Raw genomic sequence first — 25116 nt, 5'->3', positions numbered from 1 at the left:
GCTTTGCATCCACACGAGCACTTAGTTATCTCCAGTTGTGTTTTTTAATTTTAGTGATTCTAATGGATTTGGCATTATGGTTTTAATTCCTAGTTAATTTACTTCTTAGTACATATTCTTAATGACTTCATGATGTTGAACATCCTTCTCTGTGCTACTTACCATCTGTATATCTGTATATTTGGTGAAGTGTCCAAATCTTTTGCCTGTTTTAAAAAATTGGATTGTTTGTTTTCTTATGGTTGACTCCTGAGACTTTTTTGTATGTTCTGGATGCTTAGTGCTTTATCACATATGCTATTGCAGGCATATTCTCCCAGTGTGTGACTTATCTTTTTATTTCTTAACAGTGTCTTGAAAAGAACAAAAGTTTTTAATTTTGGTGAAGTCCTCTTTTACCAGTTTTTTCTTTTTATGTTTTGTATTATTTTGTGGTTTTTGCTGTGTAACCAATTACCACAAGCTTAAGACAACATATGTAAGACAACATAAAGTTATTATCTCACACTTTCTGTGGGGCTGGAATCCAAGTTAGCTAGATCCTCTGCCCAGGGTCACGCCAAACTGAAATCAAGGTTCTGGCTAGGCCGCGCTGCTTTCTGCAGCTCAGTGTCCTCTTCCCAGCTCATGTGGTGTTTGGTTGAATCCAGTTTCTTATAATTGTAGGACATAGGTTGGTCATCAGCTAATGGCTGTTTTCAGCTCCTAGAGGCTGCCCACCATTTCCTGCCACATGGCCTTCTCCACAGCATGGCAGTTCGCCTCTTAAAGAACAAGAGAGTATCTGCTGCGGTTTCAGATCTCTCTGACTTGTCTCATCTCTGAGCTCTGAAGACTTGTTTCAGAGGGCTTACCAGAATAGGTCAGGGTGTGTGCACTAGGAGGGAAACTCCAAGAAAATCCTAGGAGGCTGACAGGATTCTTCCTACCACATTGTACTTTTTTGTTTTCTGAGAGATCTTTGCTCACTCCAAAGTTGTGAAGATTTTTCTGATTTCTTTTAGAAGGTTAATAGTTTTAGACCTGTGGTCCATTGCATGTACAAATGCATTTATTTATTTACTGTGGTAAGATATAATTCATGTACCATAAAGTTCACCCTTGAAATGTACACATCCATGATTTTTTGTATATTGCAAAATGGTACAACCACTTTACTAATTCTAGAACTTTTTCGTTACACACAAAAGAAACCCTGAATCCATTAGCAGTCACTCCACTTCCTTTCCCCCCGACTTGGCAACCACTAATCTAATTTCTGACTCTATGGATTTGCCTATCCTAGATGTTTTGTATCAGTGGAGTCATGCAATATATGCACTTTTGTGTCTGACTTTTTCACTAATCGTGATGTTTGCACAATTCACCCGTGTTGTAGCATGTACCAGTGCTTCAGTTCCTTTTTATAGCTGAATAATACCCCATTGTATACATAGACCACATTTATTTTTCCTTTCATCAGTTGATGGACATTGGGGTTTTCTACTTTTTGACTATTATAAATAATGCTGCTGTGAACTTTTTTTTAACTGACCTGTTTGAAATAAAGTCCTAACATCATGGCCCTTTACCCCTAAGTTCTTCAGTGTGCCTCTTCCAAGTACAAGGACATCCTTTTCCAATACCACAGTGTAATTATCACATTTAAGAACTTACTCATTGTTTTAATATTGTTATCTAATATACAATCTGTATTCAAATTTTGCTGATTTAATTAGTGGTTTTAAACATTTTAAACACTTAAATTTTTTTATTGAGGTGAAATTCATTTAACATAAAATTAACCATTTAATGTGGATAATTTGTTGGCATTCATAAAATGAAGTAGAAAGTGTTTTCTCCTCTTCTATTGTGGAAGAGATTGGCATTAATTTTTCTTTAAATGCCTGGTGGGATTCTCTAGTGAAACCTTCTGGCCAGGAGATTTTCTGTTCAGAAACCTTTTAATTATGGATTCAGTTTTTTAAATGATTTCAGTAGTACTCAAGTTATCTGTTTCATCTTGGTTGGGTTTTGGTAGTTTATGGTTTTTGAGGAATTGGTCCGTTTTTTGTAAGTTGTCCAGTTTGTGAGGACGAAGTTGTTTGTAGTGTTCCCTTAGTATGCTCTCACTGTCTGCGGGGCCTGCAGCGGTATCCCTTTCCTTCCTGATCCCGCTGACACATGTCTTTTCTCTTTTTATCTCGGTCAGTCTCTAGAGCTTTATCTATTTTATTGATTTATTTTTAAAACCAGCTTTTTGTGTCTTTTTTTTTTTCTGTTTTCATTTTTATTGATTTCTGTGCTTTATTTCCTACCTTCTGCTTGCTTTGGGGTTTTTTTCTTCTTTTTCTAGTTTCTTGAAGTAGGAAATTAGATTACTGATTTGAGTTCTTTCTCCTTTTCTAATATAAACTTAGCAGTGTAAATTTCCCTCTCAGCACCTGTGCCCCATAAATCTTGATGTGTTGTATTTACAGTTTAATTCATTTCTATGTATTTTTAAATTTTCTCTTGAGACTTCCTGTTTGACCCACACATTATTTAGAAGTGGTTCTTTAGTTTCCAAGTGTCTGGATATTTTCCTGTTATCTTTCTGTTGTTGATTTGTAGTTTGATTCCACTATCGTTAAAGAACATGCTCTATAATTTTAATCCTTTAAATTTGTTGAGGTTTATTTTATGGCCCAGGATATGGTCTTTCTTGATGGGTGTTCAGTGAGCACTTGAAAAAAAAAATTATTCTGCTGTTTTTGAGTGTAGTGTTTTCTCTCTGTCTCTGTCTCTCTCTATATGTACATCAGTTAGACCCTGTTGATTGTTCTTACTGTTCACTTTTTCTGTATCCTTGCTGATTTTCCATATAGAGTTTTACTCATTGCAGGGATAGGGCATTAATGTCTTGAAGTATTATTGTGGCTTGGCTATTTCAGTTTTCTCATTTCATCTCTATCAGTTTTTGTTTCTTACATTCAAGGCTCTGTTGTTTGGTGAACACACATGTAGAATTGTTATGTCTTCCTGGTGGATTGATCCTTTAATCATTATGTAATGACTGTCTTTATCTCTAGCTATTTTCTTTGCTCTGAAGTCTATTTACTGGATAGTAATATAGCCACACTCCTTTTTTTTCTTTTTTTAATTGAAGTATAGTCAATTACAATGTGTCAGTCTCTGGTGTACAGCACAATGTCCCAGTCATGCATATACATACATATATTCATTTTCATATTTTTTCCATGAAAGGTTATTACAAGATATTGAACATAGTTCCCTGTGCTATACAAAAGAGACTTTTTAAAAAATCTATTTTTATATATAGTGGCTAACATTTGTAAATCTCCCAGTTTATTTTTTAATTAATATTTGCACAACCTATCTTTTTTCAGCCTTTTACATTTAGCCTACTTGTGTCTTTGTATTTGAAGACAATTTCTTATTGACAGCATATTGTTGGGTCTTTTGTTAATCCACTCTGCCAGTTTTTTGTGCCCGTCTCAGCCTAGTGATGCTGTCCTAGGAATGCCTGGGGGCACTCACCTGGCTATTGTTGTGGCTGGACGGACCAGCCTTTGTGATTCTTACTATGATTGCAAGATGAACCTCAGCAAGAAGCATCAGAGAACCTTGAAAAAACAAGGTTTTTTACTGCTTGCAGGTCCTGGCACAACGTGCCTTGGGCCACACATCGAGGTCACGGGGAGATAGATGGGGGGGCCGTCGGTTAGCCCTGGGCCTTTATTGGGGTTGAGGGTGAGCTGCCTAGGGTTTCGTGGGTTCACTCCTTATTGGTGAATTTAAAACACAAGAGCAGGAGTGAAAGTGCACTAAGGGAAAAGCAGGGTCACTCGAATGACCTAGGTCATCCAGGGCTTTCTAAGAGGGGAACTTTACGGAGGGGTGGCCTGGCTCTTTAGTTGTGTGGCTGGCAATGTGTTTATTCAAGATTGATGTCTTTGAAATGGATGCCTCAGCAATCAAAAGCTTAACGTCAGGCGCTTACATTAAAATGAAAAAAGACTCAATTGTCAGGTACTTACCGCTACAGCCACTCTCTGTTAACTGGTGGATTTAGAGCATTTATATTAAAGGTAATTATTAATATGTTGGGCTTAGGTCTGCCATTGTGTTGTTTTCTGTATATTTCTTCCATTTCTCTTTTCTTAATTCCCTGTGATTTCTTTGAATATTTTTAATTCCATTTTGATTTACTCACAATGCCTGAGTATATTGCTTTATACAGTTTGCTTAGGTGCTGCTCTGGGTGTTACCTTGTACACATATAAATTATCCCAGCCTAATGTTAACTGTGTTACCAGGTCAAGTGAAGTATAGAAACTTTATTTCCATTTAGGTCCCTTTTCCTTCCCCGGTTTTTAAATATATTTCCTCTAAATGGGGCTGCCCTATTTTAGTAAAACTGGGAGTCCGTATGCTTGTCTTTTATCTGTCATACTTACTGAATTATGAGTTCTAATAGTTCTTCATAACTTCTAATGGTTGTCTTATATTCTTCATAGAGTTTATATCTTCCACAGAAGTGACTCTTTCTTCCCTTTCTTTCTTGTATATATACCTTTTATTTGTTTTTATCTTATTGCCAGGCAAAAAGTTGAGTCCATTTTTCCTGTTTTTCAGCATCAGCAGTGATTCTGTACCTTTTCATTTCGCCCGTGTAAAATAAGAGCTTTACCCTTCTCCTCTGCCTCTAAGCTTTTGTGATGCAGTCTGAGTATTTGAAGTCTAAATTTTTATCTGACCACCCATGATTTTCACTTTTTTATATGATCTGTCTTTAGGTCCTGTCTGACTGCAGCTCCGGCTCTCCCCCCTCACTCCACCTGCTCTGGCCATAGTGACCTTTTTGCTTGTCCTTCAGCACATCAGGCCTGCTTCTGTCCCAGGCCTTTGCATTTGTTGTTCCTCTGCCTGAAATGCTTTGCTGTCTCACCTTCTGAAAGGTCACATTCTCACTAAGACCTTCCCTGACCACCCCTTTAAAGTTATAATCCATCCCCTCATCAGGTCTTCCCATCATCTTCCCTGCCTGATTTTCTTACAGCACTTATGACCATCTAATGTACTATTTCATCTATTCACTGGTTTATGGTCTGTTTCTCTTTATTAGAATATAAATTGCATGGAGGTAAGAGTTTTTCTGTATTTTGTTTACTGTTTTATTCCTGGTGCTCAGAACAGAGCCTGGCATAGTTAGGTATTCAGTAAGTGTTAATTTAAATAAGTAACCTTCATCTATTTAGCATTTTCTTTCTTCAGGTTGGAACTATCAGGCCAAAGGATGCCTTTTTTTAAAAATAGTTCTTTGTACTTTTTGCCGTGCAACTTTATTTGCTTTTTTATTTATTTACACCAGGTAATACTTTGCATATGGTTTAACATTCAAGCAGGATAAAAGAATTTGTGTTGAAAAGTATTCCTCCCACTTCTATACTCAGCCACACATTCCTCTCCTCAAAAGCCATTAGCTTTGTCACCTTCCTGACAGTCCTTACAGAGATACTCCCATAAGGCTTTCTAAAAAGTTGACAAAATATTTTATAATTGCGTGTCCAGAACAGTTCCTGTTTGCATCTACTGCTTAATCCTTCTCAGCAGGCAGTGTCTACCATTTTTGAGTGAATGTTAGTTTTATGCTAGCCGCTAAGGGAGTGATAAAATGAAATATTATTTTGCCCATACTCTTGAAGTTCAGAATCTAACTGGGGTGGGAAAGTGTCTACACTTGTAAAGTAACACAGGATTTAAAAAGATCAAGATGATACGTGTGAAATGTCATGAACATTGAATAATTAATTGCTGAATGAAGTCTAAGTGACAGAAATGAAAATTAGTTCACCAAAGCAGAGAGTACATTTATCAGGAAAGACTACATTGGCTTTGGACAATCTAAGAAGAGTGTAGAGGTAAAGGGGTATATTATACCTCTGTGTGTGTACCAATGTGATATTTAAAGTCCTACTAGGAATATATTTTAGTGCCAGGAGATTTGCAAAGAGGAATAACAAAGCCTTATCTTGCGCAGGAGAGACTATATATGCTTATGGTAAAGGCAGTGAGAGGACTTGCTGTGAAGAAGTATCAGACGCAGTAGGGATTTGGAGAGAGATCATAGGCATTTGGAGAAATCAAGAAAATGTTTACAGGGAACTCATCACGATGGAGCTTGAAAGATAAATAATAAAAAGCATAAAAGGTTAACACAGTGGAATACTCTAGCACAGGCGTTGGCAAACTGCAGCCCTCAGGCTGACCACCTATTTTTGTGAATAAAATTTTATTGGAACATAGCTATACCCACTCATTTATGCATTGTCTATGACCACTTTCAGACTGTAGTGGCAGAGTTGAGCAGTTGAAACAGACCACATGTTCTGCAAAGCCTAAAATATTTATCGTCTGGTCCTTTACAGAACGTGTGCTGCTCCTTCCAAGTAGATAGTCTATAGATGGGAAAGCATTACTGATAACTATTAAAGAAATGAAAATGATATAGTTATTATAGCTGGAGGAGGGAGTCGGTAATAGAAGGGTGGGTGGTTACAGAGGAGGTTAGCCTTAAAGGAATTTAATAGGGAGACCATTATTAATAAAGAAGAAGTGAAGGGCCTCTGTAGGCTGGGACAGTAGTTCAGTTAGGTGCAGATGTGGCTTGCCCTTAATCATACTTTTTTAATCTTTTCCCCACTGTAGCCAAGAAGGATCAGGAAGGTGGAGAAGAAAAGAAATCTGTGCAAAAGAAAAAAGTGAAAGAGTTGAAAGTGTTGGATTCAAAGACGGCCCAGAATCTCTGTGAGTAGCTCGGCAACACCAGTGATCTGAAATATGAAGGACTTCTTCTAAGAGCTTAATTCTAGTGGATCCAGGGTCCTTGACGTGAAACTTTTATTTGTCGAGTTCCTCCTATAGGCCTGGCTTTGCATAGTGAATTTCTGGTATCTTGTCCAGTCCCTTAAATAGCGCTGCAGGATTGTTAGTATCTAGTTTTATGGCAAGGAGATAAAGGCTGGGGCTTTCTGGAATTTGCGTAGTCATGTAGCGGGTAAGACAGGTCTGGGAGTTGAACCTCAGATTTTCTTATTTCAGAGCCCTTACTATTTCCATTGCATCCACAGAAAATGTCACACAGTTATAGCCACTGCACATTTCCTTCTTTCTCACTTTCTTTTAAGTATTTCCTTTAAAGGCAGGCACTGGCTTGACTTCAGTTAAATCTAAAGTAATTTTGTGGTTTAGTATAAATAATGTAAATCCTGTACTTCTCAGAGTAGGATCAGTAACTTCAAAGAGTTCTGTTCGGAACTCGCTGCCTATACTGATAACTGGCGGTAAATCTCGGATCAGAAACTCCTCTGCAGAGCTGATATAGGTAGTATTTAATGATCAGGATGAATGTTCATTTTTTTGTTCAACTGTTGATCTCCCTACTTTATGCTGATTTAAATAGTTGTTCTACCAAACATTTGAGCATCTGCCAGGTTTCAGGCTCTATTAGGCACATACTCGACACGTGTTCAGAGATGAAAGGGTATATATTCCATAAAACCCACTCACAATTCAGTGACATGGCTGTTGTCCCCATTTTTCCAAATGAAAAAGTTCAGATGTTTTGACTTGGCCAAGGTCACACAAGTAAGGAGCACACATACCCACAGGTAAAGTCAGTCATACAAATAAGAGCAGTAAGCCTTTACATTATTCTTGACTGTACAATCTTAGATCATTGACAACAAATAGTACTAAATAGTGTGTGTAGGTAAGTCCGTTTATGGAAACTAAAGTGATGTGAGACAGTTCCACTTCGCAGGATCCTCTCCAGGTACCTAAAAATGAGCAGTTGTTATGTTAGAAAATGCTACAAGACTGAGGGGTAGTATATTGGTTATTTACAGTTGAGTGATATCAGTATGGGAAACAGAATTCAGGAAAGGAATTGAGACTAGGATGGTCTAGGAGATGTAATTTAGTGATTGAGAAATTATTAAGTGCCCCTTTTGTGGTGGGGCCACAAAGCTGACTAAGGCATAGTCACTATCCTCACGAACCATGTCTGGTGGAGACAGAAAAGTGTGAAGTGGTAAATAGCACAGACTGACAAGTGCTGCGATGGGGGTGTGCTAGGATGCTCATGAGAGCGCTAGGAAAGGGGCATCTAAATCAAGTGGGGAGAGTATCAGAGGAAGTGCATCCCAGAGGTCATTCTAAAGGAAGCACTGCGTCAACTGAGCTGAACAAACTGTTGACAAGGAATTAAGTGAAGGGTGAGGGCTTGCTTGCTTCCAGCAGAGGGACCAGCACGGATGAAGGCACGAGGCCATGAGGTAAGACTGTGCGGTTCAGGAACTGCAGGTGGTTGCGTACAGCTGAGTAAAGGCCATGTGCGGGGCAGGGGTGGTTGAAGAAACTTGCAAGAAATAGAGGCTAGATCATAAAGAACTCAGGTAGGCTTAGGCTAGGAAATATATATTTTATCCTGAAAGCTGTGGAAGTTATTGAAGGGATTTCAATCAGGCAGGTGAGTGAAAAAAGCCTGTAATTTGGCGACTTTGGCAGTGATTTTGAGGCTGGATTGCTCAGGTAAGGGAAGACTAGTCAGAAAGATGTGTTACATTTTTGCTTCAAACAAGTGATCAGGGCCTGAAACTAAAATTGTAAGAATGAATAGGAAGATAGAAGATATTTAGAAGATGGAATTAATGGAACTTAGTGATTGACTGAGGGGATAAAGGAGATGTTGTCTATAGAGAGTGGTACCATTTACTGAAATAGGAAAATCCAGCAGGAACAGATTCTGTCTGTCTTCTGTGAGAGAAGTGGTGGGTGGTAGACATGAGTGAGAGGTGATAGGATGGAGGGCAGAAGTGACTGCCTTAATTTTAGGATAGAATTTAAGGTTCTTGTGGAATTCCTCCAAAAGGATGGTGCATTAGGTATTTGGGTATAGAAATCAGGAGGAATGTCTGGCTGGAGATAAGAATTTAAGAGATACCATATGAGTCTGAGCTGAAGCCATGAATTTGCTTTGAAGACTATTAATATTTAGGGGGCAGGTAATAAAAAGGGGAGACCTCAAAGGAAGCTGGAGAGGAGCAGCAAGAAAAGTAGTCTGACATAGCCCTAAGAAGTGGGAGCAGTAAGGTAAAATCAGGACAGGACAAGTATCTTTCGGATCTGGCGTTAGGAAAGTCGGTGGCCTTGGCAAGAATAATTTCAGTATAGCATTGGGGTTAAGAACAGAGGCTCTGGAATCCATTTGTATTTAAATCCTGGCTCCAGACGTTACTCACAGTGCGGCCTTGGATGGGTAGCTTAACTGCTTTTAAAGAATGTTAGTTTGTTTCTGTCAAATGTGGCTGATAATACAAACTTACATGGATATTATAAACAGGGTTAAATGAGATCAGGTATGTAGACGGTTTTAAGATACTAAGTCTTACATGGAGTGCTAGGTCTTACTCAACAAATGATTGTGATGTGTTCATTGACTTTGTGGGGACAGAAGAATTAATGAGAACTGTGGAAGTGAGAATAGACAATTACATTTTATTTTTAGAATGTTATAAAGTGAAAGAAAGAAGGAAATTGGGTCAGGGAGGGTTTTTTTTTTTTAAAGACAGGAAGAAGTTGATTGTATATATACTTACCCTTGGTACCTTTGGGGGATTGGTTCTAAGACCTCTGTGGACACCCGAATCTACCGGTACGTGAGTTCCTTATGTACAATGGTGTAGACAGTCGGCCCTCTGTATCCATGGTGCGGAGCGCTAACTGGATATGCTGGAGGAAGAGGACGTTAGGGCAACTGTTCTACTGAAACATGGAAAAGAAATGTTATGTGGACACAGCTCTGATAAGCTTACAGAAGTGCTGGCACAAGTTTTCCTCTAAATAATTCCAATATAGTCTAGACTCAAGCCTTTTGTGGTCTGAGGCCAACTGAGAGCCCTCAGTGCTCAGTTTATAAGTGGCATAAGAGAGAGCTTAGCAAGTAACTTGACCAGTGGCTTCAGTTTTCCTTAATTAAAACAAATGGGGAAGGGGTGGGACCATTGAGAGAAAGGGGTATTTTATGTGGTGGAGCTGCCAGGAGAGCGTGGCCCAGGGACACACAGAAGGATTACTAGGCACAATGAGCCTCCCCCCCCCCCCCCAATCCCTGGTGCCACTACAGATTCATAGAATGTGACCTGCAGGGTTTTCACTAGCACTGTTCACCAGCCCGGGTGTGAGAGGAGAGGTGAGATGGCTGGATTAACCAGGGACTAGAAGGTGAAGGAAACAAGAGAGTAGGGACAGTAGTAATAATAGAGAGGCAGTGAAATGGAGAAGGCAGAGTAGAACTGAGACATTCAGAGAAAACGGACTTGTCATCTCTCTCGCACGAGGGAGAGTGCGTGTGCTCCGATGAGGTTGAAGAGTCAGTGTAGAGATTAATGAGGGAGCTGGAAGGACAGGAAGTGCTGGGTAGGGAATGGGATTTGGTAGTTAGGATCAGAGCATTTCAGGACAGGGGCAGCTCTGAGGATGGAGTCATGAGAGTGAGGAACTGAAATAGAGCTGGCTGAACATCTTTGATGTATATAGATAGATCAAAGACTTCCTGTCAGCAGAGGCAAGGAGTCATGGTGTTTGCAGAATGTGAGGCGTGGAACTGTGGCTGGTGTGTGACATCAGTGTGGGGATTGATGGGAGAGAAAGCTGGGGGGTGGGAACCTTAAAACACTGGGCTCAGGAACATGCATCCTAACTATATAGGCAATGCAGAGTTAGTGGAGGTTTCTGACCGACTTTCAAAGATCACTCCTAGGAAGATTGTCCAGCGTAGGTTTGTAGGATGGGCTGGAAAGGGGAAGAGACTCAAAACGACATGTCTTTTTATCTCCTCTCCTGGCAGCCATCTTTTTGGGTTCCTTCCGCATGCCCTATCAAGAGATTAAGAATGTCATCCTGGAGGTGAATGAGGCTGTTCTGACAGAGTCTATGATCCAGGTAAGAAGCAAGGTCATTATGGAGCTGGCCCTTTGCATCGTTGTACACTAGCTTTGTCTCCTCTGTGCTTACACGATAAGGATGCTTTAAGCATTGTTGGCTTAAAGAATGCTGGCTTTGGATAAGCTTCCATCTCTCTGAGGATCAGGTTATTTCTGGTATATTTTTCAGAAGTCCTGCCACGGCCCCCCACCCCTAGCCCATGTTTCCTTCCGAGTGGTCCTTGGGCAGAGTGAGGGACTTGACTGGAGGCTCGAGCTGTCAGCTCATCCCCCTCAAACTGAGACAGTCCCTTCTCCCTTTCAGAACCTCATTAAGCAGATGCCAGAGCCAGAGCAGTTAAAAATGCTTTCTGAACTGAAGGACGAATATGATGATCTGGCTGAGTCGGAGCAGTTCGGTGTGGTGGTGAGTGAGGCCTGTGACACAGGCTCTTCTGTGACCCCTTGCTCCCCTCCTCCCTCCGGGGCACTTGCTCCTGGCCTCTTACCTATTTTGAACCCATCTTTCTTTCTTTCTCCTCCCTGCTTGGGAACTCAGATCCTGTACAATGCCGTGCAGCTCAAGCCTGTACCTTTTTCTGCCTTTCCTCTCTCTCTGTTGACTGTAATGGAACTGCTGGTCTCCCCCAGATGGGCGCTGTGCCCCGCCTGCAGCCTCGCCTCAACGCCATCCTCTTCAGGCTGCAGTTCAGCGAGCAAGTGGAGAACATCAAGCCAGAGATTGTCTCTGTGACTGCCGCGTGTGAGGAGTTGCGGAAGAGCGAGAACTTCTCTAGCCTCCTGGAGATTACCTTGCTTGTCGGAAACTATATGAATGCTGGCTCCAGGAATGCTGGTGCTTTCGGCTTCAACATCAGCTTCCTCTGTAAGGTGAGCGGGGGTTAAAGCGGGACCACAGAAGGGAAGGCTGTGGCCTCTAGGAGCCCAGCGTGGGAACCCTCTATCGGCCTGACGTGTCAACCTTGGCGTGTCAGGACTCGTCCTTTCTCCTCTTCCCCACCAGCTTCGAGACACCAAGTCCACAGATCAGAAGATGACGTTACTGCATTTCTTGGCTGAGTTGTGTGAGAATGACTACCCCGATGTCCTCAAGTTTCCCGATGAGCTTGCCCACGTGGAGAAAGCCAGCCGAGGTGAGGCAGATTGGGGTGCAGCTAGAAGGTGGTTCCAAGCCCCAGAAATCCCTGCGTGGGGTAGGGAAAGAAGACATAGTCCAAGTTGTAGATTATTTCCAGTTCAGACAATTTTAAGTGGGAATGGGAGACAGTATAGGCATGATGTCCAAGCCCCAGGGAGGAGGAGTGTCAGGCAGAAGAGGGTTCTCCGTGTACAGAAGTGGGAAGCACTCTTTCCCTTCCTAGGGAAACTCCAAACGCCAGAAAACATCTGGAGCAAAGGCAGGTATATTTAGTTTGTCAATGGTTTTTCTCATTCAGAAAGCATAGGAAGGATTAACAAAAACCAGACCTCACCGTCCTGGAACGAGGCAAAGAAAAAGCAGCATTCGGTACAAATGGGAACAGATTTCTGCCCTGCCTCTATATTTCTGTGTATGTCTCCTTCCTCCCAAACCCTGTTCTCAAAAATCAGTAAGACCAAGATCCCAGGGGATTTCAGATTCTTATTAAAATAAATGAAGCCTCTCTTCTCATCTTAGAACCGTACAGCTTGTGGGGGCTGGAGGTTTAAACGTCAGGTGATTTACCGTTTCACTGGAAGGATGTGTGAAACAATTAGTACGTAGGAGAACCGGAAGAGTTACGTATCAGCCGTACAGACTGGAGCTGTGCCCTGAGGACAGAGTAAGGGTCTGGAGATTGGAGGTCATGAGCTCTTGCTGTCTGTTTTTGTGTCTAGTTTCTGCCGAAAACTTGCAAAAGAACCTAGATCAGATGAAGAAACAAATTTCTGATGTGGAACGTGACATTCAGAATTTCCCAGCTGCCACAGATGAGAGAGACAAGTTTGTTGAAAAAATGACCATATCCTTTCTTAAAGGGAGGGAATTGCCCCTAGGAAAGGAAAGAACTTCCCGTGGGGAGAAGGCAGGATAGATCTGAGGATGTATAATTTTTCCCTCTTTAAAAAAATTTCACTAAATGCATAGTTGTTGAAAACATTCTCATTGTTGTGGTTTGCATTACAAACCATGTATATAAACTAAAAGTCTCCCTTGAGACCCTGCCCTGTGCCCAATCTACACACACACAGTCCCTTTTCCCCCTTCCCTTCCCAAAGGTAACCACTGCCACAGACTTCTTTCTAAATTTGCACCCTAATGAGTTTTAAAAATTGCATTGTATTGTTTTAGCACATAATACTTCTTGGCCCTGTTTCCGTAGCAGTATATGCAGAATAGTCTCTCTTTAAATTGCCACCTCCTACTCTGTAGGCATACCATAGTTCATGGTTTACCCTGCCCCTGTTTCAGCTATTTAGATCGCTTCTGATTTTTGCTAATATACACAGTGCTGTGTTGAGCATCCTTGTGCATGCCAGCGCACATCTCTGAGTGCTCCTCTGGGCTAGAGAAGGGGTCTGCTTCTTGGTGTTGTTTCTTTACTCCTTGGCCACACAGCTTTGTGAAGGATGCCCAGGAGCAGTATAACAAGCTGCGGCTGATGCACTCCAACATGGAGACCCTCTACAGGGAGCTGGGCGACTACTTCCTCTTTGACCCCAAGAAGGTGTCTGTGGAAGAATTCTTCATGGATCTGCACAACTTTAAGAATATGTTTGTGGTAAGCAAGGGATACCTGCCCACTGAAGCTCTCTTGGACATTCCTCACTTTCCTCTGGGTTCATGGTGGTGGGTGGCGGGTGTGCACATGTGTGAGTGCTTATGTACCCACGTGTTCATGTCTCCCCCCGCAGCAAGCAGTCAAGGAGAACCAGAAGCGGCGGGAGACAGAAGAAAAGATGCGGCGAGCAAAACTAGCCAAGGAGAAGGCAGAGAAGGAGCGGCTGGAGAAGCAGCAGAAGAGAGAGCAGCTCATAGACATGAATGCTGGTAAGGAGTGAAGGCGAAGGGCCGAGGGGTTGAGACAAACATCTGGAAGGCTTCTCTGTCTAGAGGCTAGAGAACAGCTCATGTCTGAGCTCAGCTCCTGGCAAATGATTGTTGGCAACCTCCTCCGTCAAGATCCTGAGGCTGGACTTTACCTCCAGCTCCGTTTCGTGCACATTCCAGCGCTCCACTCTCAGTCCTTCCGTCTCCGTGCCGGTTCCTGCACTGTGTCTCGTCTCCCCGGTGATGCGCTGGTGCTGTAACGCGCACTCTTCCCTTCCTGTCCAGTAGTTCCCCTGGCCGGTTTGCGTACCCTCTGCTGTATCATTTGTTCTTCTCCCCAAAATGTTTTCCTGGCCCTGCTCCTGTCTTTTAATGGTGGCTTGCCTTCTCTTTCTGCTTGTTTCACTAAGAATTGCGTCCCCAGTGCCTCAGCACAGTTGTGCATCTATCAGATTGAATTTCTGGAAAGAGGGCAAGGGAGCTGGCCACCCTTCTCTTTCTTCGGCAGAATCTCTGTTTCACTCCCAGAAGCATGTCTTTGTTGAAACATATGGCCTCAATTACTGGCCCTCTGTTTTCTGTTTCTGCTTCTTTCCTGCTGCCGATTCCCTGCCCCCCTCTGGCTGCTGTCTCTGGGGGCAGTGGAAATCCAGCGTACGTTCTGCACGGCCCTAAGCTGATGCCACCCTTCTGGAACCTGAGGGGCTATGAGCCATCTAAGTAAAGAGGTTCTCAGGGCTGCCGGGTCTGGCTTTGGTGAGCACCAGAGGCCAGAGCTGCTCTAACACTGTTCTTCCCGGGGACTTGTTTTTGGCAGCTTCTGCTGTGGTACGATCAGGGACCTGAAGCAGCAGGACAGCCTGCGTTTTCCTTTACACTTTTCTGGGAAGCAATTCCCCTGCTCTTACTCCAGTTGTATATGAGCCACAAACTTTGCTCTAGTAATGCTATTGAAGCCCACACCAAATGTCCCTTACCTTTCCGTATTTTCTCCAGGCCTGTAGGGTTTGTCCTCAATTAATGTCTAGGACATAATAGGGAAAGGAGGAGGCCAACTGATTTGTGGGACAAGGGCAGCACACAGACATCAGGTGGTGTAGGGGGAGCGTGGTCCATGTCCCCAGGGCAAGCAAATGAGGTTGGAATGTAGGTCAGCTGCACCGGTGACGCTCAGCCAGCAGATGGCGCTGGGAGCAGTGAGCCCAGCCCCCTGGCCAGCAGCCTGCCCCCTCCTTGGGATTTCACAGTTTCAGATTTCACCACCCTGAGCTGTTGCCATAGAAACGGAGCCAGGCTGGAATAGGGATTCTACATTAACTGTTTGTATTCCAGCCAGGAAGCTCCTGTTAGATGCAGAGCTAAGGTCAGGAAGATGCAGCCACTGGGGGCAGTACTTAAGTGAAATGCATTCTAGAATAGTGGTCTCTTACTCTTTCCTCAGCCCTCCTCTGATACTGGAACCAGGCTCACCTCCAGAGCTTTATGTAAATTGGTGTGAAACAGTTTAGATAAAGAGAGAGTGGTATAGTTCCTCATTAATGTCATAATCTCAGTCTCTGCTTATCCCGGTCTTGGAGTTGGGCAGTTCTGCAATTCTTTGTGCTTGTCCTGGTGGGGATGGGAAGGGAGGGCACTGCAGGAAAATACTTGACAGTCTGCAGTGGCTAGTGGGTAATGAAGCCTTTTGTTTTAACTATTTTCAAACAAACAAGTAAACGTGGGCTGTGAGGCTTGAGGTCGAGCCCCCCAGACACTGGGGACGAGGGCAGGCCGTGCAGTAGCCATGCATTTTGTGTGGGGGTCAACTCACAAATGCTGCTGGGGCTGAAGAGCTTACCTCTCCATCTCTGTCCACGGCAGAGGGCGATGAGACGGGCGTGATGGACAGTCTCCTGGAAGCCCTGCAGTCAGGCGCAGCGTTCCGGCGGAAGAGAGGACCCCGTCAGGGAGGTAAGCAGATGGAGCTGGGCCTGAGTGCCCAAGGCCGTGAGGCCTCTCTGCTCTCGGTCCTGCTTGTCTTGGGCTAAAGGGCAGGCAGTGATGTTCTGAGGGGTTAGAAACCTCCCCACAGTTCTCCCCACATGTAGAATGGATAACCTAGCCCTCTTCCCCCGATGTTAGAAAGTACTGACTTGGAGAACTAGGGCCTGAGGGACTGACAATAGGCATTACATGTGGTTATTCCTGCATGTCCCCCCAGTCTTGAAGCCAAAATGTAGAATAAGCAAATTAGTATGCGGGACACAGATCTGGTAGGTGTTTGCAGGCGTGAACAAAAACTGATGTAAACTCAAAACTGTACATCAGATGTAGGAAATACAAAGGAAAAGTAAGTCAAAAGTCCTTCCTCTCAACTTCACAAGCAGGAGAGAGTATGGTAGAAAGGGCAGAACCCTGGAGAGAAGGCCAGGCGTCCTTACCCTCAGGTAGGCGTCTCAGCGGACAGGCCGTGACTGAGGATGGCCTTCCTCTCCCGTGCACTCAGCCTCCACGGTCCGTGCCTTCCCCATTGGCTCCCCCACCACCTCCTCTCTCGGCCTTCAGAAGATTTAAGTGGATTTTGTTGAGCCAGAGCCTCTAAGAAGAATTACGGGGAGAGGAGGACAGATGATCCAGGCAATAGTATGGGGAAGGATCAACAGATAAATTGCCTTTGAGGGAAGTGTGTAGTGGCCGAGTGACTGGTCCAGCAGAAGGTATGGCCAGAGCTGCCCCTCCTGGCCTGCACCACTGAGTGCAGTGGGGCTAGGAATGGTGGCTTCTTTCCTAGGCTGAAAGGTGAGAACTACAGAAAAGGCAGCGTTAAAAGGTTCTGCTCCTGAGGTAAAGCTACATTCCCTGGTCCCTGGCTCGTGTAGTCTGTGGGCCGATGCAGTTTGCTGTGAGCAGTGCTCAGCTCGCAGTACAGTGATACCTGCAGGGCCTCTGGTACCTGTCACAGCCCGGAAGGGGGGCTTTATGACCAAAGGTAGAGATTACGCCAACCCACACACACCTGGTGTCCTGGCCCCAAGGTAGATCACTCTGCGGTTCGTACTGAATGGCTAGCTGCCTGTTTCTCCCCAGAGGGAAGTTCCCGTCTAAGGGCTCTTCTGTATGACTTCAGAACCTTCCCTAAACAGCAGAGCCCCCAGTTAGAACTCTTAACCTATTTTCTTGCACAGTCTGAGTGCAGGCTTTCTAGAAGGGAGGAGGTGGGTTTGCTGGACTTGGATCTTTCTGGGATGGAGTACTTGGTCTTATAGACCCAGGTTTGGCTAGAGTATGAGGCTGGTAGTATTTTTGTGTTTAGGCTGTAGTGATTCTTGCGACATTGTTCCTCCCCACCATATAAGGTGATGTCAGTGGCCTGACATTAAGCATTTCTAGACAAACAAAAGTACATTGCCTCTCCCCGTTTTCCTCTATCCTCTCAGCTCAGTGCCAGCCAGCATCAGACTTTTGGTGGGGAATTCCCTTCCAAGCTTTTTCCTTTGGAACTAAACCAGAATCCCAGATGCTTCCTGGACACAGGCAGCCAGACTTCAGTGGCTTCCCTCTGCCGGGGAGGCCCCATTCTCTACTTCTTCCCTAGTGGGAAACCAGGACTGACAGCAGGGAAAGCAGGGGTTTGGTAGACCCAAAGCTTCCAGCAGAGGACTTGAATTGGTCAAAGTACTGTTGCCCAGTGCAAGAGGGACTAGGACGAGACTTTGCCTAGGAGATACTGAAGCAAAAAGAAGGTAAAAATGACAACTGCATACTTTTAAAATTGGCTCCATCCTGTAACCTTATCTTTCTGGGTTCACAGAACACACCTAAGCATCTGGGAAGGTCTCGCGGGAGATATTTCTAGTTACTCTGGTAATTCCCATGTGTACTCACTTCCTAGAAGGTGACGCGGCCTTACTCTAAACTTAGACAGAAGGCCAGGCATCACGTTCGGTGTAAAACGCATAGGACTAGGTAGGGATCAAAAGCCCTGAAGTCAGATCTCACTGCCGCTGTCTAGAGGACCTTAGACAGGTTTCTGAGGCTCAGTGTCCTCTCGTCTAAAATGAGAGTTGAGCTAGAATGGGCTCAAGGATCCCTTACGGCTAGATTTTTTTTTTTTTTTTTTTTTGGTACAGCGACAGTACAATTGAGAAGAAAAGAAAGAGACTAGACCTAAAAGGCCTCTGAGAGTGTTAAACTTTGAAGGCCCTGGTGGCCGTGCGTGGGTTTCCTTCAGTGGCCGCTGGACGGATCTGGGCCACCCCTGGCTGGGCTGTCTCTGTTCCTGCTTTGAGCCAAGGAACTGCAGCGCCGGGTGCCTCACAGCCCTCCTCGGCCCCAGAGAGGCAGTTGTCCACAGCCAAAGACACTAGCCTTTTCCCTAGGATTTAAAGGAATGTTAAAAAAAAAAAAATCCTTCTGGTCTCTGGAGACCTGAGGGAGTGACGAGTTATACAAAGACCCATTGAGGAGTTGGAAGAGGAGTTCCTATCAGGGCGGGTTCATTAAAAGTGACAGAGCGCTGTGGTCTGCCGGGTTGGGGAGAACAGTGCTTCGAGTGTCCAGGGGAAGAATCCATGTGATTGTGTCACAGCTACTATTTCAGGCTGTTGATTGAGTCAGCTTGTGGTTTTAATGACTCAACTTTATGTCCATATCTGAATTGTGGCTTCTGATACACAAGGCCATCTGCTCCCTGAGATAAAAGTCAAGGGAAGAAAGAAATTCCTCTCTCGCCCTCGCCCTCTCCCCGCCTCTAAGCCCCACCTTCAGTAACAGAGCCTTACAGTTGGGAAGGACTCCCGACACCCCAGGTGATTGGCACCTCACCTGCAGGTAACAGGACTTAAGACCCAGATAAGGTCTTGCTCAGAGCTAGCCAGTGCTTGGGCTACAGTTCTGGCTCTTTTTTGTGAATCCAAGTCTGGGCTCCTCTCCCCTCCCAGGTAAGTACAATGGACCCCTGAAGTAGGCACTGTAGTTTTCATTTATCAGCTTAGCTGCTCTGGTCACAAGCTGAGTTACTTTTCCCTCAGAAACAACATCATAACCAACATCATAACCATCCTGTCCCCACCAGGGGGGTGCCAGGGCTCCCTAGTACAGCTGGTCTGTCTACAACTCAGAGATCTACTAAGTCAGTGGTTTTCAACCACTGCCAAACAGATGCCTCAGCATTCTGGCTTAGTGTGATTGGATAGTGACTCAAGCTCTGAAAGCTCCCCATGTGCTTCTGACCAAATTGAAATTTCCTAGCCCCTGACCTCAGCCAATCCAAGAACTGCCTAAAAGCAGCCACTTTAATTGACCAAAGCACCATGAACTCTACAACCCCTCCCACTAGTTTTTTCTAAATTGGTTTAGAATTTAAATTCTAAGTTGTTTTGAATGTCGCTCCCCAAAGTAACGAAAGCCCTCGTCTCCACTCTCAGAGGGTGGGAGCAAAATATGATCTAAAAGCTCGTCTGGGTTTGGAAGTGATTAATACAGATTCTTATGATGAAAGAAATGAAAACGAGAAACCTGGGTAACTAATCACTGTTTCCATAAAGAATGTGAGAGAACTGATAATGCAACAACGAAAAAATTATTCTCAGCAGTTTTAAATAAAGTTCTGGTTGGGGTTTTAAGGCTATGATTCATGACATGAAACGCATACTTTCTGGCCTGGGCAGGAAAATGAAGGTTTAAGGCAGGTGGGGCCCCTCTCCTCTCTCCCCTCAAAGAGCACTTCATTACTACTCCCTGCTGTTTTATAGCTGTATTTTCTGAAATCATTACCCATTGTCTAATTCTCCATGACTGTTAGAGGCCTGATTTGCCTGGTGCTTTTATCCAGCCCCATGAATCTGCCCTCAAGAGAGCTTTGACCAATGTCTCAAGACACTCCCTTTTCTCCAGTTTGTGGGGCTGTTACTCTCTCAAGAGTTAGTGACCCTCCTTGGTCCCGTACTGTCAGACTCCGTACCTTCTGTGGCTGCTTGGCAGTAGGCTTCACAAGTACTGCCACTGTGGCGCTGAAGGCAGAGCAGCATTCCTTGATTCTGTGGGTTCTGTTCCCACTTCCAGCAAGAGCTTTCTCGCTTCTGATTCTGACCTGAGGACCACATCAGGTCCAGCCCTCGTATACCTACTTTCTAGGCTTAAAAGAAAAATTATAATCTTTTCCCACTTACAATCCACTCTTTCTTTTTCCCCCAGTCTTAGTTTTTATGAAGTATAACGATCAGAAACGTTTGAAATCTAGGAAACTGTAGAGACATAGTTGATTAGGTGCAACTGGCGTCTTCATTTAGAAGAAACCAGAGAGAAGCAGCTGCAGACACTTCACACTTGAACCCTGACTTTTCCCATGTTGTCTATGTGTTCAAGACCCAGGGTTCTTTTTCCTGGGGTCCAGAAGCAGAAATTGTTTCAACACGTACTTACCCCTTGAGTGAGTCTCTCTGTCACACACACACAGTTGTAATATTTTCTCAGCTGCTGGTGCCTGAATTCAAAGGAGCAGCAAAATTATAATCAATCCACTGCCTTTCTGGACATGAGAAGTAGGGCCCTAGCAAAGGGAGTATTTCAAAAAAAAGAGCAGAAACTAAGAAGGTTTTGCTGGAGGGACTAGGAGGGCAAACAGGAGACTATCCTGGTCACACTCCGAGGGGCCCCTTTTCCTCCCTCGTCGGTCACCGAGGCAGCATTACGTTTCTCATCCAGGGAGCGGTTTGCATAACACCGGAGTCTCGGTCACACACCTTCTACTGGTAACCAGATGAGCCCTGTGCCTGCCAGCCAGGCCTTCACTGTTCTTTCTCCCCTTACTAGACAATCCCTTGTGTCCCTGGGAGGAGGAGGAGGAGGAGGAGGAGGAGACCTATAAATTGGTAACCTGTGGGCATGCCGTGTGCTCCCTGCTGACCCGTGGGTAGCCTCTACCGTGTGCACACAGTGGCTCTGGGTCACATTTCTGCAGAGAGGCTGGCAGCCCTGGTGAAGACCTGGGCCCTCTGACCCTGTTTGGCTTCTGCCCCATCTAAAGCTTTTTGCTGGTCTCCAAACAGCGAAGGTGTCCTGGGCGCTTTGTTCACTGGCTCCCCTGGACCTCTTCCATCCTGCTCGTGTCCCCTGGGGGCGCTGCCCTGCGGTCACAGTGCTGGCCTTCCCGCCGCTGTCCCCGCTGCCTCTGTCCCCGCCGCTGTCCGGCTCAGGGATTGCTTTCTCCATGCAGCTCTCCTATGACCCAGCAAGCTGGGTTTTTCTTTTTAAGCTGAGATATAAATCACATGCCTAAAATTCACCCTTTTAAAGTACACAATTTCGTATTTTTTTAGTATATTCACAAGTTGTGCATCCATCACCACTGCCTAATTCCAGAACATTTCATCACCCCCAAACAGAAACCCCACACCCACTAGCAGTCACTCCATCTCCCCTCCCCCAGCCCCTGGCAGCCACTCATCTACTTGCTGTCTGTATGGATTTGCCCATTCTAGACATTTCACAGAAATGGAATTACAGCACCTATGGCCTTTGTGTCCAGCTTCCTTCACCCCAGGCAGGTGGCTCTCTGTGCATCTGCCATCTCCCAGGCCGCTCATAGAGCGTGGGAAGAGGCGGACAACGTGAGGTGCATAAGGTCCCGAGGAACCGCCTCCTTGTTGTGGACGCTGGGGTCGTAAATCTGGATTCCATAAATGAATACAAGGGTCTTGGGGACAACTCCCAGCACTTAGGACAGAAACTCGGGGATTGATTGGTTCTTCTCTTCCTATTTAGGATGACAACTGGGGCTTCATAATCCCTTAGCCCACCAGGCTAAGATTTCTTTGTAGGGGCCCTCCTCGCAGTCCTTGACCCCAGCTCTGCCCGGACACACCTTTCATTACCCCTCCCCCTACACACACCCACACACACACACACTGCACACCTTGTAGGGCTCTTGGCACTGGCTCACAGCTGCTGCCTGCAGAGGCAGGAAGGAGCTGGGCAGGTGGGCGGGGCCGCTGCCCCTCCTTGCAGAAGTCCTCCAGGCAGCTGCTGAAGGCCCTCCTCTGCTTGGGACAGTCCGACCCAGGGCTGACTGAGTGGATTTGGCCTAGGAGCTTCCTGGGAATGGCCAAGAAAACAAAAATGATCCCTGTTTACTAAGCTCAAGTCTGTTTAATTCCAACAGCCCTTTGATGAGAGAAGAGGTTTTGAGTACCTTGTCTCCCTTTAACTTACATTGCTAATACTTGAACCCCGTTCTGTCTGTCTAGCTGTAGTCACACTTTTTTGTACTATTTTCACACAGGAAACTAAGTGTGAGACTTGGTCTCCTGCCTGCACCACGTTCTCTCACACTCCCCCTACCCCAACCCGCCCAAGCAATCCACCTGCTTTTGGATCTCTTCCCCTCCTTCAGACATGAGGGCCTCTGTGAGCAGGACGGGGCTGCCACGTGTGCATGGCTTCTGGCTGAGTCCCTGCCTCAGTCTGAGAGGGATGCGAAACCGACCTTCCGTGGATGCATCTCTCGCGTCTTCTCTTGCAGCCAACAGGCGGCCCGGCTGTGCCGTCAGGTCCCTGGTAGCCTCGGATGTGCTCAGTGAGGACACCGTCATCTCTGATCCTGTTCCTGCCAAGGTGCCCAGGAAGAGGGAGGAAGTCCCCACCATCCTTGAGGAAACCAAGGAGCTGCTCGGCCGCGCAAGCTGAGCTGGGTCCTGCGGCCACGGCAGCGCTGCAGTGGAGCCCAGGCTGTCCCGCCCTGAGCACGAGCCTGACGGTCCGGAGACACTCCTGTGGTGGCCGCCCCCACCACCCCGGCCCTGTCTCTCTCTCCAGCCTGCTGCTCTCTGTACATCACACACAGCTTCAGCTGCCTGGGGCCGGAAGGAAGGGCAGCGTGCGGGCCTGAGCCAGCCTGGCCAGCCCTGGCTCTCGTGTTACCAAAGCAGGCTCCGTGTTTGCTGCCTTAACCCCAAGTGTCTCCTCTGCTCTGTGGCCTCGTCTCAGACAAGGCCCTGCCTGATTCTCAGTCCCTGCCTTTCGAGGGGGCTTCTCCCTAGGTCAGTCTTGCTGGATCTGTGCTTTTCTTTTATGTGTCCTCTGACCCTGAGAAGGAACAGCATGGGCTTGTGAACCTTTGGGCTCCGTCCCTCTTTTCATCGCTGTCACCCTGCTCTGCTCTTCCCTCCCTGGCTCTTGTTCATTACTAGTGGTGTGGCATAGGGAGCTGCTTCCAAGGAAGTAGGGAGCAAGCCCCCCTCTTACCCCAGCTTTTGGGAAACACCTCCCAAAACAAAAAGACCCGTATCCCTTTATCTGTCCCCCTGTGGCCGAGGCCAGAGCCTGTGCGTGGGCAGAGACGGGGAAACTCACCCGCGCCTGCTGCCGCCCTTCATGCCCTCGCCTCTTGGGACCCTCTGCACCAGCCCCAGGCTACCCTGGCCCTCCCCACGCCCTCCCCAGAGTTAATCTGGAGGATGCGCTGTACTGTCACCACCCCAACACCTCACCTTCTGTCTCCAAGGAAATGGGAGGTGGAGCCTCCTGGCTGAGAAATTGTTTTGCAAATCGATCTATTTTTGTATGAATTTTTTTTTAAGCAAAACTAACTCTTCCTTACCCCCTTCTCCTCCATAATGTAAGAGGCTTCGATGGCAGGTTCCAGAGTCCCTGGGATTTCTCCTCACAAGCTTCCATCCTGAACAAGCCCCTGGACCGACCTCCACCTCAGCTCTCAAGCCTCTGGGCCCTTGTGGCCAGTGCAGATTCTCTCCCAGCATCTGATTCTGGGGAGGAGGAAGCTCTCCTGGTTGAGCTGGACCAGGCCTAAGAGTAGTGGGAACCCTGAGACCACAGAGTTTCTATAAATTTAATATATTTATCAAGCCAAATGTGCAAATGCTAACTGGACACTCTTAACAGTGGGCCCAGGACGTGCCTCTACCCTGCCCTCTTCTCAGCAGTGGGCAGGCCAAACTCTTTGGCGGCCCCAGTCACAAGAAGCTCAGATTCTCTAGCTCGAGGTGACACTTAGCCCTCCCTGTGCTCCTTTCAGCTCCCCACCTCCAGGTAGGGAGCAGGAATGGCATGGGTAGGGCTTGGCCCTGAATCGCAGTTGTTAGAGTAAGGAGGGGAACTCAGGAGAGCTGAGGGCACCTGCAGGGAGGCCGTGAGGCCAGTAAAGAGGGTTCTGGTTGCCAGAGCCTGTGTGGGAAGGGGCAACAGCAGCTCCTTGGAACTATTTCTGGGAGGACTGTGATGCAGGGGGCTACTGCTCCCTTAGGTCCCCTCCTCCCTGCCAACATCTAGGGCTTTGACCCTTTCTTTTTTAATCTACTTTTGCTAAGATGCATTTAATTAAAAAAAAGGGACAAAATGCAAACCTATTTCCCTCGCCTCCTGGGCTTCTGGGATGTGGATGTCATCACCTCCGGTTTTGTAGGGTTTGTTTCCAACTGTTAATAAAGCATTGAAACAGTACTGCCTTACAGCTTCCTTTGTGAATTTCTCAGCTACTTTCTTTTCACTCTCATCCAGGCTCCTCCACTCTTGTCCTGCCTCAGGTCCCTGACTCACTTGACAAATCATCAGGTTCTGGCACCTTCACATGCCAGACACCATAGTTGGGTGCAGGGCTAGAACTGATCAATACATAGTGGCTTCTGCCCTGCCATTTGTAGGGTCTCAGTTCAGCCCCCCTGCCCTTCTCAATTGCAGCCTCTTGGCTTGGAAACCTTTTCTTCAATTCAGTTCTGGGTCCCCATGACCCCAGACTTCACAGGCAGCTTCCTGGCAGTATCTGTGCCTCTTGTGCTGAGGGAACCATTTAACTGCCACTTTCCCATATTCCCCTCCCCCAACATACTTTAAGTGTCCCCAGACCACATTCCAGACCAGAGCTTACACTGGGGTGGAACCTGAGCCTGCCCAGCTGAGGTCAGAAGAGAGAGGTCATGAGCCAGATGACTTGCCACTCAGAGCCATACTTGTTTGAGCACGTGGTGACCTGCACAAAGAAACCTTACAAACTATGACCAGGCCCAGAATAGACAGGGAGGGGCCTTGTGAGGACCACAAACCCATTTGGGCAGGCTCTGGAACTGGAATTAAAAGCCTCTTAAATAGCCTTGGAGCCTAGGCAGCTGCCTCCCAAGTATGGCT

The 25116-nt window shown here is 46.0% G+C and overlaps 1 protein-coding gene and 1 long non-coding RNA gene across 4 annotated transcripts in view; one reads left to right on the top strand and one right to left on the bottom strand.

The window, feature by feature from the left end:
• The window catches only part of DIAPH1 (diaphanous related formin 1), a 90695-nt gene extending 66260 nt beyond the window's left edge, over positions 1-24435 (top strand). The window contains 11 exon segments of the mRNA XM_032476978.1: positions 6691-6789; positions 10892-10986; positions 11293-11394; positions 11619-11858; positions 11992-12121; positions 12846-12970; positions 13565-13729; positions 13863-13998; positions 15859-15948; positions 20791-20849; positions 22499-24435. Coding sequence (XP_032332869.1) covers positions 6691-6789; positions 10892-10986; positions 11293-11394; positions 11619-11858; positions 11992-12121; positions 12846-12970; positions 13565-13729; positions 13863-13998; positions 15859-15948; positions 20791-20849; positions 22499-22537 — 1280 coding nt within the window. The 3' untranslated portion in view covers positions 22538-24435.
• LOC116662742 lies at positions 5309-22599 on the bottom strand. Of its 3 annotated transcripts, none has more exons than XR_004318756.1 (6): positions 22463-22599; positions 21893-22071; positions 16419-20461; positions 15836-16021; positions 9642-12172; positions 5309-7820 (listed from the first exon to the last, which is right to left on the bottom strand). It is a non-coding gene; the product is annotated as an uncharacterized LOC116662742 (long non-coding RNA). The 3 variants fall into 3 exon arrangements; XR_004318755.1 differs by having other exon boundaries at positions 16419-16575; positions 20401-20461; positions 21893-22502; XR_004318754.1 differs by having other exon boundaries at positions 21893-22502.
• Positions 24436-25116: the final 681 nt, after the last annotated feature.

The sequence above is a fragment of the Camelus ferus genome, chromosome 3, assembly GCF_009834535.1.
Source record: "Camelus ferus isolate YT-003-E chromosome 3, BCGSAC_Cfer_1.0, whole genome shotgun sequence".
NCBI classification, from domain to species: Eukaryota; Metazoa; Chordata; class Mammalia; order Artiodactyla; family Camelidae; genus Camelus; species Camelus ferus.
Note: the sequence above shows the minus strand (reverse complement) of the source record. Positions and strands in the feature narration are given on the sequence as shown.